At 41.8% G+C, this 15,147-nt stretch overlaps 1 protein-coding gene across 1 annotated transcript in view; it reads left to right on the plus strand.

Annotated features, from left to right (window-relative positions):
- Positions 1-937: 937 nt before the first annotated feature.
- The window catches only part of HUNK (hormonally up-regulated Neu-associated kinase), a 148,901-nt gene continuing 134,691 nt past the window's right edge, over positions 938-15,147 (plus strand). Inside the window, exon 1 of the mRNA XM_069074894.1 lies at positions 938-1,278. Within this exon, the coding sequence (XP_068930995.1) occupies positions 1,006-1,278 (273 nt within the window). The 5' untranslated portion in view covers positions 938-1,005. The remainder of the gene's footprint in view (positions 1,279-15,147) is intronic.

Below are 15,147 nucleotides of genomic sequence, written 5' to 3' on the forward strand. Positions count from 1 at the left end.
TGCGTGTTTGGTTTTGAATGTAAGGCACGAAGTGGAAGGAGAGGCTGGCTACGTTTGAAAATGCTCACGCTGCTGAGTTTAGATCACTTTTGTTCCCGCCGACTGGGATCGGATTAAATTACTTCAAATTCAAACTGAATGGACCTTCTTTCCAACCCCCCACCCTCACTCCCCTCCTCTTTTTCCTTCCCTGGGAGCCTCAGTGAAGCAAACCTCGCAGCTCCCCAGCGGGGCAGAGACAGAGGGAGGGGAAAAAGGTAGACAGAGAACCAGTGCCTAGAGTACCCGTGAGACTGAGGGAGACCTGGGGGAAACCCTGAATAAAAAAAGACAGCAGCAACTCTGGCTTTACTCTGGGTCTGAAAGCAAACCCGGCTGGAGCTGGTTTCTCTGTTTCCTTCTGAATGAGATGCAATTCCTGGCTCGCTCCAGCCAGTTGATTATTGTCGTGACCCAGCCCAGAGGAAGCCCAGAGGGGGAATCCTATTCCAGTGAAACAAAACCAGAAAAACCATCAGACCTTCAGAAAGAGGAACTTAATTGGGGAAAGGAGTAAGGGAGATGTAATTGAGGTTTGTGCCTTTTCTACCTTGGCCACCAGACTCTCCCTGGAGTAGAAAAAACAGGGATTTGGGGTGGGGCCAGCTAATCTTTTCATTACGCCCCTATTGTCTCTTTTTACTGGTGGGGGGGAGATACAGAGAAGAGAGGGTCTTGAGGAAGGGAGGGTGCATACGTGCGTAGCAGGAGGCTTCTCGGGTGGATGACTGAAACGCAGGAGGAGCTGGAGGAGCTAGCCTGGGACTGGACAGCTCTGCGGCCAGGGGTTGGGGTGGGAGTCGAGGCCAATAGGAAAGTGTCAGAGGCTGCTGGGTCCCACCCGGGCAGGGGGGAGGAGAAGAAGGAGGGGCGGGGAAAGCCTCGGCGGGCGGGGGCAGCGGCAGCGGCGGCGGCGGCGGCGGCGGCGGCGGCGGCGGCAGCAGCTGGAAGAAGACAAGTAGAAGGATGCCGGCCGCGTCTGGGGACGGGCTCTTGAGCGAGCCGCCCGTGCCAGGCTCGGGTCTGGGAGGAGGAGAAGGCGGCGGGGAGGAAGCGAAGCCTCCTCTGGCCTCGGCGGGAAGTTTCCTCCCAGCTTGGGTGAGCGCGGTGTCCAGGGAGCAGCTTCGTGACTTCCAGCACAACAAACGGGTCGGCAACTACCTCATCGGCAGCAGGAAACTGGGGGAAGGCTCCTTCGCCAAAGTGAGAGAGGGATTGCATGTGCTGACCGGAGAAAAGGTGAGGAGGTCTGGATCCCCGAAAGTTGAAAGGACGGGTACCCTACACGCCAGCTGCCTCACACTGTCCAGGGGCGGAGAGAGGCTGGGGGCATGGAGGTTGGAGTCGAAAGTTAGGGCCACTCACCTCTGGTAAGGGGGATCGGGTGGGGGGCAGGCTCCCCTGCACTTTGAATCCCGGAGCAGGGCATTCTTGTATCATAGGTTAACCTGGTGGATCACATAGGGTTAACGTAACCCTTGCCTCGCCTCTCATCTCCATACATTCCTGTCCTAGCTACCGATTTAGGGATCTGAACAGAAAGGGGGTGAATAGGCCAGTGGCCTTAAATAATTTACTAGAATACAGATTAGAAGTGACCCATCTTCTAGTCTTACCCCATTTACCCTAGCCCTAACTCTATCTCCTGGCAGACTGCGCTAGCTTTTTGGGTTGGTAGATCTTTCCACCAAAGGAATGATGATATTCTCTTTCCCATCCTGTCCCTTCCCCCTCTTCCCCCACTCCTTTGGTTGGAAGGCTGAGTAGAGGAGGTGGGTCTGGAGTTCTAGGGAGGGGTAGGGTCCTCTGCTGGACTGGCTAGGGGATTAAACAGATTATCTAACCATTAAAGCTTTCAGAACCTGACACCTCTCTCGGGTACTAGGAGCTGGGGGTGGGGCGAAGTGGGGATGGGGGTGGAATTGGGGGAAAGCTCTTGGACCGGAAGGAACTATTTCCTTTCTCTGCTAGACGGTGTTCCTAGAGAGAGTTTGAAGATTGGCTCTGAATGTCGTTGAGATAAAATACCAAAACGGGTGGTACTTTATCCTCTCTGCCCCCTTCCCCAATCCTCTCAGCCTTGTTCTTACAAGTTTCATTAGAGTGCTTTTTAAGAGGTATTAAGGTTCTGTCTAAATTGTGTTCACACACACACATGCCCATACATTCAACATGTGGAAGGAACGCTCTCTTCTTTCTCCATCCTATTTAAGGGGTTACAGAAGAATCTTTTTCCAGAACCAGAGGAGGTCTGACATGAGAAGAGGTAGTGCCTCACTTAGAAGGGAACTCTAAGCTAAGAGATCTGTTTGGCTCCTCTGTGGGTTTGAAGAAATTGGGCTCATTAGAAAGAAAAGACTAAGATTCTCAGAAGACCCTATTCATTACTTCCTGACAGTCAATATCCTGAGTATAAAAATGTTTGTGATCAGATGTAAGGCTGTGTGTAACTTGATGAAGAAATTCGGAGACGTGCATCAAGGTTTATGGGCTTCTTGTTAGAGTGATATCCTATAGAAAGTTGAGCCACCCTTTCCGTTAAAACATACCAATAATGATATTTTTTTTAAAGCACCCCAAGGACTCACCCATCCTTATTTCTTTCCCTGTTTCTCAAAACCCTCCAATTCCCTTTACTTTGATCTTGTGCCCTCTCCATTTAATTAATAAAGGGATCCCTGTGATGCCTGTTGTCTTGCTGGATTCTTGTGAGGGATGCCCATTTCTTTTGTGCAGTCTCGGCTGGAGTAATTATTTTAATAGTGGTTTTTTGTTCATTGTCCATCCCAAAAGGAAATGTTGGATGATGAGTAACTGAAATGACCATTTCAACAAAAGCAGGAAAAAAGACTCCAAACCTCATTCTAGTCCTTTCAAAAGTGTGCTAGTTTGTTTGTAGCGGGCTTTGTGCCTTATAAATTAAAATTTATTTATTTTAGAGTATACAAATGGATGGAACTATGCTGTTTACTAATTATAACTGGGAATACTTTTGTTGCTCTGGCTAAGGATGTCATCATTTCTTTACAAACTCCATTTCAGTAGTAGGCATTTGCTCTCTAAATATGGAAAAAAGTAATGAGATTTTTCTATTGATAACAAAAGAAGGCATTGCAAGTACACACCTTCCCTGCCACCCACCCTAGTTTTTCTTGTGTGTTCTTTCTATTTTTACTGTTTAGCTAGATCACATTATGAAACCCATTAAATACTTGTTGAATACATATATAATCTTCTGGCTTTTGCACAGCTATACAGATCACAGCAAAAACTTGGGCCATGCCCTCTAAATATTTGTGTTCTTGAAATTTGACATGAAAATCCAATACATGAGTATGCCAAAAGCAGTGTGTATTTATCATTGCATCCCCCTCATTTCTCCTTCCATCCAAGTTAATCTTTTAAAAATGAAAAGGCGTAGTTTTAAAACCTTAGGAATCAGAAGACTTGGAGATTAATTAGGCTATTAAAAATGAAGTCATTTGGCTTTCTCTACAGACTACCCTAAATTTGAGATTTAATATCCTCACTTGAGAAACATCTGGTGCTGTTTATAGGTGTTGTCTTCTAAATCTAGCACCTTTGAGGACATTGTCTAGTAAATGTAGATTTTGTAGATTTCCCCAGGATCAAAAGACTAATTTTTCACAAATGTGCCTAGGAAGAATATTCCAGAGGATTTTAATGAGATTCTCTCTCCACTCATACCTCTCATTGTCAAGGTACAAATTGAGGTAATCTGTATCTTCATGACTTCTTTTTGGTTTTCTTGGCAAAGATAATGGAGTGCTTTGCCATTTCTTTCTCCGGCTTATTTTACAGATCAGGAACTGAGACAAACAGGGTTTAAGTGACTTGCACAGGGTCATACAGCCAGTAAGTGTCTGAGATCAGATTTGAACTCCTGAAGATGTCTTTCTGACTCCAGGCTCTGAGCTCTATCTACTTTGATGCCTATCTGGGTACTAAGATTACATGTTATTTGTTTCCTTAAGCACTGACAGATGTTTTTTAACTTTTCTATTTGAGTACCTAAGTTAGGAGGAAAAAAAAAAGAAAAAGGTTGAGTGGAGGGATCAGAGAGTTCATGTAGGGGGGTAAGCAGGGCTGGATATTCATATTAATTTAAGGACCACAAGGAAAGTTGCCACCCCATGTATCTCCTCTGCCTGGCCACTTGAAATGACAATATTGAGGGTTCTTTTACTTGCACTCAATATTACCATTTCTCTTTGTTCTTTTAAAATTCAAATACTTTATGGAGTGTAGGATATAACTTGAGAGAGATTAAGTCAGTAATAATGTATGAGAATCCCTCTTGTCTTTTTCTTTAGAGGGGGGAAGGCAAGGCAGTTGGGGTTAAGTAACTTGCTCAAGGTCACACAGCTTGCAAGTGTCAAGTGTCTGAGGTCAAATTTGAACTCAGATCCTCCTGATTCCAGGGTCAGTGCTCTATTCACTGTGCTACCTAGCTGTCCTGAGAATCCCTCTTTTCATATCCTTACCCTGAAAAATAGGTACCTAGGGCTTCCTGGGAGAACTGGATACCCAGGAAGGAGCAAAAAGAAAGGAAACAGGCATTTATTAAGCACCTACTGTATACCAGGCATTTATGAGGAAACTGAGGTAGCAAGAGGTTAAATGCTTTGCCCAAGATTAAATAGCTAGTTTATGAGTTCAGATTTGAACTCAAATGTTTTGGGTGCCAGGCCCAGTGTTCTGTCCACTTTGCCACCTAGCTGTCAAGAGTCACAAGAGGATAGAGGAATTGTGAAAGGGAAAATGGGGGACTCAACATTTTGTTTTTTGCATTGTTTTATGACTGCCTCTGGTGTAGCTTATGAAATAATACTAATTGGATTTTTTCTTAGCAAGATTTCAAGTCAAAACCTTTACAGAAAATTTGGTGATATTGAAGAGTGAATATGGTGGACTTGGGAGGAAGATGACCTAGATTTAAGTTAATTTCTGTCACTTCCTAGCTAGCAGTGTGACCTGGGTCAAGGGACCTCTTTCACCCTCATGAGAAGGGTCTTCTCACCTGTAAAATGGGGATAGAAAGCATTTTTTAGATTATCAAATGCTGTCTGGGGTGTCCAAAAAGTCTTAGGACAGTTTTAGACTTTAATGGCTTACAATTGCAATAAGATTTTTGGGACACTGTTCAACTCAAGTCTTTATAAATAATAGAATACCCATAAGTATTTGTTTTTTTTAAGTGGTTTTTATTGGTCTTATATCACAAAGTGTATTGTTTATGGATGTTTTTGCTAATGAGTGGAGTGCAACCGGACTTGGATGTTTATGAAAATCCTGTTTAGATCTTATTTGTGAAAAATCTCTAGGTAGATTCCCAGTGGTTTGAATGAGAATCCAATAGGACTTGTCTGAGTTGTGATAACAAAAGGGGGTCCTTTTTTTTTTTAAGCAATTGGGGTTAAGTAACTTGCTCAAGGTTACACGGCCAGGTGTTTCTGGGTGGGTGCTAAGTGTCTGAGCCCGGGATTCGATCTCCAGGTCATCCCAACACTGGAACTGGTGCTCTTACTTGCTGTGCTATCTGGCCGCCCCAGGGGGGTCCTTTTTTAAAAATTACTTTTATTTCAAGTTTCAATACTATATTATCAAGAAGTTAATTTTCTCACTAATTGTATAGATGAAATTCTTTCTAGATGAGCTATCTCCTGAAGTTGTCTGAGTTCAGATTCGCCTTTTATTTCTTTTTCTTTTTTTTTTTTTGCTTTTTGGAGGGCATTTGGGGTTAAGTAACTGTGTGTGTGTGTGTGTGTGTGTGTGTTAAGTGTCTGAGGCAGGTTTTGAACTCAGGTCCTTCTGACTCCAGGGCCAGTGCTGTGTTCACTGTGCCACCTAGCTGCCCCTAGCCTTTTATTTCTTGAAAGAAAATATTGGGGAAAGGAAGAATGGTTCTTTGGAAAACCTGACTAAATTTGTTCTCCATTATCTTTAAGGTGAATGTAGTGTGTTGATCTGGCTTGTGGTTAATCATATGAAACTCTTACACAACTTGGTCTTAGCCTATAGGCAATAGTTTTAGACTGACACTGATGAAATATTAGGCAAAGAAAACTGGATGTAAATATATATATAGTTATCCCTTCCATATCATAGACTTTCCCCTTTGAGGTTTTTATATATGTCAGGCCCAGAATAAGAAATTAAATGGGAATTTGGGGGGAGTTTTGCAGAAGATATAGGAAGGCCAGTAGAAGACACAGAAGAAGTTTAGAAACTCAGAAATGCAAAGTATATGTATAGTTTTGTATAATATCATCATATTTTATCTTTTAATACCATAATAATTCAGATTTCTTTGGTGTGAAGGGAAAGCCAAAACATTGGACGTGGATTTTCTAGGTCACCAGGGCAAGGTGCCTCTAACCCCCAAGATGTGAAAGGAATAATCATATGTATGTGTGCGTGTATATGTATTTTAAAGCTATTTGTTACTTGAGTAATTAACTGTTTTCTACCAAAGTCCTTGGCACCACTAATTGGTTCAACATCAGAAAATGATATAATTTTATTAATGGAAGTGACATTAAAGAAGAAACATTAATATTTGCTTTGCCACTATACCCTAAAGACCATTGCACCTTTTCATCTGTGTTGTGAGCCCTGTTAAAATGTAAGTTTCTGAGGGCAGGAATTTTCTTATTTTTTTATTTGTATACTTAGTATTTAGCATAGTGCTTTGCACATAGTAAGGATTTAATAAATGCTTCATTCATTCCTTCCTTTCTTCAAGTAAGACACATCAGAGAAGAGACTTATTCAGAAGGAGCTTTTCTGAAAAATCTTTTTTCCATGCATTAAAGAGTATATTATGTTACTTTGCATTCAAAACCCACCCCACCTTCCAGTCTTCTTATACCTTAAATTTCCTCTCCTTACCCTCCTTCCCCCCACCTCTCACTCCCCTCTTCCTCTAAGATCCAGTGCCTGGTCTCCTTGCAGTTCCTTGAATAAGAAACTTCGTCTCTTGACTGGGCTTTTCAACTGACTGTGCCTCATACCTGTTAATATTCTCTCTCCTCTCCTCATCATTGTCTCCTGGCTTCCCAGACTTCCTTTAAGTCCCAACTAAAATTCCACCTTCTACAGGGAGCCTTTTCCCTTTATGACAGTGCTTTTCCTTCTGTTGATTATTTCCAATTTATCTTGTTTATAGGTTGTTTGTCCTTAGCTCTTTCCTTGTTTTCTCCACCATTAGACCTTGAGTCTCTTCAGAATAGAGCCTGTCGGGACAGCTAGGTGGCATAGTGAATACAGCACTGGTCCTGGAGTCAGGAGGACCTGAGTTCAAATCTGGCCTCAGATATTTAACACAAAAACTGTGTCTGTGACATTGGGCAAGTCACTTAACCCCAATTGCCCTACCTCCCCCCCTCCAAAAAGCAAAAAAAAAACCCAAAACTGAGAATTGAGCCTGTCTTTTGTACTTTTTTTGTATTCTTGGCACTTAATAAAGTTCCTGACACTTAGTAGGCACTTACTATTTATTGACTGACAAATATAAGAGCTTAATACCAATTATAAGAGCTTAATACCATTTTCGTAACAACATGACATTGCTCAGAATCAAATAATGGTAGGGATGTAAGGGGTCATATCTAGTCCAGAGGTGTCAAGCAAGTGGCTGGCAACACTTCCTAATGTGGGTGGAATCAGATTAAAATGCAATTGGAAAATATTTAACAAAAGAAATAAAAATACAATAGAACATAGATAATGTTAACATGTAACTTTCTGAATCAATATGTGGCCTGCAGGAAATTATATGTATGGTTTCTTTTTTTGGAGGGTAATTGGGGTTAAGTGACTTGCCCTAGTAAGTGTGTTAAGTGTCTGAGGCAGGATTGAACTCAGGTCCTCCCGACTCCAGGGCCAGTGCTCTATTATTCACTGTGCCACCTAGCTGCCCCGGTGGCCCTTTTTTCTATTTGAGTGATACTACTGCTATAGTTCAATCTCCTTAATTTGCAGATAAAATTACTTGCCTAATACCACACCACCAATGAATTTCAGTGCCTCCACTCACACCCAGGTCTTTGCACTCTCAAGTCTAATTGATGTTCAATCTCTTATACCATTTTTCTTCACCTATGGTCTGCTAATACTTCAGGAATAACGCTGCCAAAAGGACCACAATTTAAAATCACCTTTATCTCCACTTATGATTAAGCTACTCTAGGGTAAAAGGTTGGCATAGAGTGTGGTTTATTGGAACAAGCATTGGGATTGAAGGCATGAAACCTGGGTTTGAATCTGAGATCTGCCACTTTGACCAATCCACAAGCATTTATTAAACACCAAATATCATGCTAGGATCTGGGAATACAAATACAAAGAAAGAATTCACTCTCCTCCTGGCCTGAGTTTTCTCATCAGTAATAATAATCAGACTTTGGGGCAGCTAGGTGGCGCCATACTGCATAGAGTGCTGGACCTGGAGTCAGGTATTCTCATCTTCCCGAGTTCAAATCTTTCCTCAGACATTTACTAACTGTATGACCCTGGACAAGTGACTTAAACCTGTTTGCCTCAGTTTCCTCATCTGTAAAATGAGCTGGAGAAGGAAATGGCAAACCACTTCAATATCTTTGCTTGGATAGACCCCCAAAGCGGGGTCAAGAAGAGTCAAGGCACGACTGAACAACAAAAATTAAGAGTATTGGTCTATTAGATTATCTCAAAAGGCCCTTTCAGTTCTGTATCCCCTGAGGTATTGATAAAGAAGTTGCTTAAAAACTGGTCTTTATTTGAAAATAAGTCTGTTTTCACTTTTTTACTGCTATTGTTGAACTAAAAAAAGGGTTTCCTGGCTTAGTAAATTGCTGGTAGTCATAGATTTGACAGGATAGTGCCAAATACCTGGTGTGAAGTACTTTCTAAAAATACAATTTACTATGCTTTGTAATGAAGGGAAATGACTAATTTTAGAAGTGGCCTTTTAAAAGATCTCTTTTTAGAAAGTATTTCTGGAACAAACAGGTGCTAAATTCTGTATTTGAAAATGTTAGAAATTCAGGGGTATGATTGCTATGGGAAACAAGTAATCTTTGGAGAACTGGAAATTCCTATTAATCCTCAGCAGGAACTTCTCATGTGTCTGCAAAAATATTTTGAAAAAGCACCTGCCCAGTGTACATGTGTAATCCGTCAATGCATATGCTTTCCGAGATTACATGCTGTCTTGGTGGTTGGCAAATTCTTTCCTTTAAACTTCCTGCCCTGACTCACCTTTTGAGGTACTTGTGAATGATTCAAATAGTACATGGGGCTGTCTTCTGCAGTCTTCATTGACATAGTTCTCATTGACTTAAAAAGAACTCTCGGAGACAACAGAACAGAACCGTACCTTCATAGCAGAGTATAGCCTTAAATCTCTGCGGGTATTGAATGACAGGAACTGGGCTCAGCATCTATGTAGACTAACTGAATACGGAGTTTAGCACATTGCTAGACTATTCTAGGGTAGCCTAACTGATCAGCTGTCACAGCAGTTTTCAACTGAAAGCTCTCTGAGTTGGCAACCATAGACTGGGACTGTTAGAGAGCTCTCTGAAGACTATGAGTTGGGACAGTCTTATTTCAGTTGCTTTGTAGCTTATTTGGGATTTTGAAATCCAACCCGCATTTATTATGCATTTACTACATTGGAGGTACTGTGCTAAGTGCTGGCAATATATAAAAGACAAAAGAAAGATGGAACCTGCACTCAAGGAGTTTGCTATTGGGGTGATAGGACTTATAAAAAAAGAAAGTACAAAAGTCTTCCCATAGGAGGTGGCACATGGATTGAGCATTGAAGGAAACTAGGGGTTTTAAAAGGTGAGGTGATAGCAGCAGCTAGGTGGTTAAATTAATAGAGCACCAGCCCTGGAGGCAAGAAGACCTGTGTTCAAATCCTGCCTTAGACACTTGACAGTTACTAGCTGTGTGACCCTGGGCAAGTCACTTAACCTTGTTTTGCCAAAAAAAAAGTGAGGTGAGAAGATGATACATTCCTTTGTGCAGAAGGACAAGCCTGTACAAGGGCATAGGTGAAAGACTGGGAATAACAACTTAGGGCAACAGCTAATGGAACAGTTAGCCTAGAACACAGAGAAATGTAGCTGTGATAAGCCTGGAAAGGTAGGATGAAACCAAACTGTGTAGGGCTTTAAATTCCAACTGAAACATTTGTATTTTATCATAGAGGCAATAGGGAACCACTGAAACTGCTTGAGGAGAGGCAGACCTTCACTTAGGAATATCAGTTTCATAGCTGTTTAGAGGATGGATGGATGAGCAGATTTGACTTAGTTCTCTATAGGTTTGAGAAATGAGGTCTTTATCAGAGACACTTGCTGTAAAGACTGTTTCCCAGATTTCTGCTTTCCTTCTAATCTTGGTTGCATTGAGATGGTGATAAGGAGGGAGAGGATTCCAGACTTGGGGGACAGCCAGTGAAAAGGCTCAGGGTTGAGGAATGGAATGTCAAGTGGAAGAACAGCAAAGAGGCCCATGCCCCTGGGGCTCAGAGTATGGAGATGAGTAAGGCATAAGAAGACTGGAAAGCTATGTACATATGCGTGGGGGGGGTAGGAACCATGGAAGGCTTTGAATGCCAAACAGGATTTTATTTTTGATCTTGCAGGTGATAGGGAGCCACTGATCAGCTGTCACAGCAGTTTTCAAAACGGTAACCATAGACTGGGGCTGTTAGAGAGCTCTCTGAAGACTGTGAGTTTATGGAGTAGGAAGGATGATATATGTTCAGACTTATGCTTTAAAAGAAAGATCACTGACATGTTCTAAATCACTATTGATTAGAGAAATGCCAATCAAAACAACTCTGAGGTACCACATCTCACCAGTCAGATTGGCTAAGATGACAAAACAGGAAAATGACAAATGCTGGAGAGGATGTGGGCAAATTGGAACACTAATGCATTGCTTGTGGAGTTGTGAACTGATCTAACCTTTCTGGAGAGCAATCAGGAATTATGCCCAAAGGGCTATAAATAATTTCATATCCTTTGACCCAGCAATACCACTTCTAGGGTTATATTCCAAAGAGATCATAGAAGTGGGAGATAGATCCATATGTACAAAAATATTTATAGCAGCTCTTTTTGTGGTAGCAAAGAATTGGAAATTAAGGCGGTGCCCATCAATTGGGGAATGGCTGAACAAGTTGTGATATATGCATGTTATGTTATCTATTGTGTTATAAGAAACGAGGAGCAGATGGACTTCATATTTACCTAGAGAGGCTTATACGAACTGATGCTGAGTGAGAAGAGTAGAACCAGGAGAAATTTGTACACAATTACAGACAATGTATGTGATGACCAACTTTGATAGACTGGACTCCTCTCAGCAATGCAGTGATATAAGTCAATCCCAAAAGACTCATGATGGAGAGAGATGTCTACATCCAGAGAAAGAACTAGAAAGAACTGAGTTTGTATCCAGATTGCAGCAAACTACCTTTTTTTTTTCCTTTTCTTGTTTGGTTTTATGTCCTCTTTACCATTTTTCATTCCATCTGATACAACACATCTTTATAACCTGACTAATGTCTAATGTGAAAGTATTTACAGATCCTATACTTGACTATGCCACCATGGGGGGGGATGACTGAATGTGAGACTCAAGGAATTGTGGAATCAAATGTTGTAAACTAAAAGTAAACAAACAAATTAATAATAAAAAAAGAAAGATCACTTTGATAGTTTAGTGGAAGTTGGAATATAGTGGGGAGAGATTTGTGGCAGAGAAACCAAATGGCAGTCTATAAAAATAGTCCTGGCATAATGCAATGAATGTCTTCACCAGAGTGTTGGAAGTGTGAGAGAGGAGGAGAATATGAGAGAAGTTACAAAGGTAAAATTGATAGGACTTGACAAGAGATTGGATATGGGGGTGTAATGTAATGCCAAGCAAAGGCAACTTCCCAGGTTCAAAATACCAGCATAGGTGCTCTCTATTTTATTCAGTAACAAACCCAGAACAGAGAAGATCAAAACATGACATCATTCAAAATACAGCATTTACTAAGTGTGATTAAATCATCTCCAAGGCCTACCCCACCCCAGGACTTTCCAATCATTCAATCAATTACAAAGTCTCTGTTCCAAATACTTCTCCACCCCTAGGCTATACCTTAATTAAGTCCACCACAAAGCCCCTCTTCTCAAATGGAGATTAGTTTCCAAACATAAGTAAAATACATTCATTTGCTCAACCATAGAACACAAAAAGGTCAAAAGTTCCCCACCCCTGGATCACAATTGAATCTACCCCAGAGTTACATCAAGTTTAAACACAGCACTTAATACCCAAATGGAGGTCTTTTCTTCATCTTGACACGAGGCAAGTTCTCAGCAATCTTAGTTCCTGGAGAGACAAGGCTTAGCAAGGCCATAAGATACATTGCCAGTCCCTTCATGAATTTATCCTCTGTCTGTAGAACAGTCCTAGAACCCCTGAACACATTAGCAAAGCCCTCTCCCAGGATTTCTGTAAACATACAACAAGAAAATCCTTCTTCAGGGCTTCTGAACCAACAGAAAGGCTCCCAGACCCCTGCAACAACAGCACTGTCCTTCACCAGTGGACAGTATTCATTCTGTCTGCCGGACAGTCTCCAGACCCCTGCAACAACAGTACTGTCCCTCACCAGTGGACAGTATTCACTCTCAGTACTGTCCCTCACCAGTGGACAGTATTCACTCTCTGTCTGCAGGACAGTCTCAGGCCTTCTTAACCAAATGCCAGGTTCCAGGACTTCTTCAACAGGACAGTCTTTCACCAGTGGACAAATCTGGCAAAATAACATCAAAACAGACAGACAAAGTACCAGCAAAACAGCCATGTCTCCTCAGTCCTTGGCAGCTCAGGGGGCAGGTCTCAAAAGTCCAGGGCAATTCAAAGCGGCCACCAGCAATCTCTTAGTCTCTCCCTCTCCACGAGGTGCTGCTTCCAAAAAGAACTTCCGCCTCTCTCTTGTCTCTCCAAATCACCAGCTCCTCCCACTTCAGGACTTTCTTTTCACATCAACAAGCCCATCCCACAGGTGGGATTAACAAACTCTGGGTTTTAATACAATCAATTTGAAAACCAAGCCAATACAGGGGAATCTTTAATTGCCATTACTATCACAGGGGGGGAGTGAGAGTTGAATAAGGAATCAAATATTACACTTAAGTTGTTAGCCTGAGTGATTGGGAGGGGGTGGTACCCTCAACAGTATAAAGATATTAGGAAAAGGCAAAGGTTTGGGGCGAAAGATAATGAACTCAGTTTGTACATGTTGAGTTTAAGATATCTATGGGATATCCAGTTTGAGAGGTTCAACAGGCAGATGGCAATGTGAGGTTTTTTTTGTTGGGGTTTTTTTGTGTGTGTGATGAACCATGGGAAATCATGGGCATGTTTATAGGCAGAGGGGAAACAGCCAGTAGAGAGACAGAGACTAAAGATAAGTGAGAATGGGGATGATAGAGGGGGAATCTGCTGGAGAAGACTGGATGAAATGGAATCACCTGTACAAACAGAGAAATAGGGATGAAGGAGAAGATAGTGATGGAAGGCTTCTGGGTGATATAAGATGAGGAAGAGGGGAGAAAAGGGAGCTCTTTGCTAATGGTCTCAGTTTTTTTTTTTTAAATAAAATATGAGTCACAGTTCTTAGCTCAGAGGTGTGTGGAAAAGGTAAGGTATGAGAAGTTTGATGAAGGATCAAAAGGTTTGGAAAAGCCACTGTGGAAACTGGGATAGTTAGTTAAGTAGGAAAATGTAAAAGGACTGTCCTACTGGAGCAAAGGCACAATTGATATTACAAAAAATAAATTTGCAATGGATCCTAGCAGCATAGTTTTGTAATTTGTTTTTTCTCAAGCTTCATTTGACTGCATGTGGAGTAGGAATGGAGATGAATGACAGGATAAGGGAGTATAAGACTCAAGAGAAGGGGACAGTTCACCGAAATGGGGAAGAGAGGAGAGTGTAATAAGTACAGGGGTGATGAATGTCCTGGGAAAGCACTGAAAGGATACAGGTCCCAGTGGGGATGATAAACAAAGTTTGTTGCAAGGCAAAAGGAAAGGTGGAATGACAACAGATGGTGATCAGATAAGGCCATTTTAGAGTTCATGAAGATGTAAGTGGTGCATTTGTACGTGATGATGGCAAGATCTAGGGTATGACCATGTGGATAGCTTAGGGGAACGGAGAAGCAGATCGTGGGAAATGAGTGAGTTGAGGAACTGGGAGGTTAAAGTGATTGGGAGAGTATGAAGATATAAGATATGGGAATCATCTGCATAGGGATCTCCAAGACTATGTCAGCCTAGTGTCTACTCTGGCCAGTCTAACAAATGAGAAGGTCAGGGATTGCTTCACTCTTTGTACCTGTATCCCTAGCACCAACACCTGGTGCCAGACATACAGTAGGCACTCTTTAATAATTGCTATAATTGGCAATTGGTTTTGCCCTCGTGTTGGGAATTTAGAAGATATTGACATTCATAACTTTGGTGTCCTCTTTCTTTGCATGGGCTGCCCCTGTGGCAGACGTAGCAGCTGTGTGTCAGGATGCCTCTTTCCTTTTACCCAAAGGGATATATTCCTCCTATCCCCTGGCCACATCAGGTGTGAAAATACCTAGTTACTTTAGTGAATTCAGGACACAAGCCTTAACTGTGGCAGCCTAACAGCAGCATCACTCTATTGGAAAGAAAACCTATTGCCTGGTTGAGAATTGGCACAGGGAAACACCTGCATGTGATAAATGTGATCTGAACTTTCTCTGTCATGAGGAGACCCTCCCTGGGCTCAAGAATTTAGCTGGCTTTTTCTTCCTTTATAAACTGTCTTCATCTCTGCACATGATGCCCATGTTTCTGTTATATACCTGATATGCATCTAGGTATCAGAATGTGGTAAGTGACTAACCTAGACTTTTGAAAAATATTTTATATCATTATAGGAACTTTAAAAGGCTTTTGGCTCTTTGGAAAGTGTATCAACAATGCAACAGATGGGAGAAGTTTGTTATTTGCAAACATAGTGCTTTCTTTTTTTTCTTTTTTGCCGTTT

The sequence above is a fragment of the Petaurus breviceps genome, unplaced genomic scaffold (assembly GCF_028583685.1).
Source record: "Petaurus breviceps papuanus isolate PSGF00001 unplaced genomic scaffold, PetGlider_PUasm1.0 90897, whole genome shotgun sequence".
Taxonomy (NCBI): Eukaryota; Metazoa; Chordata; class Mammalia; order Diprotodontia; family Petauridae; genus Petaurus; species Petaurus breviceps.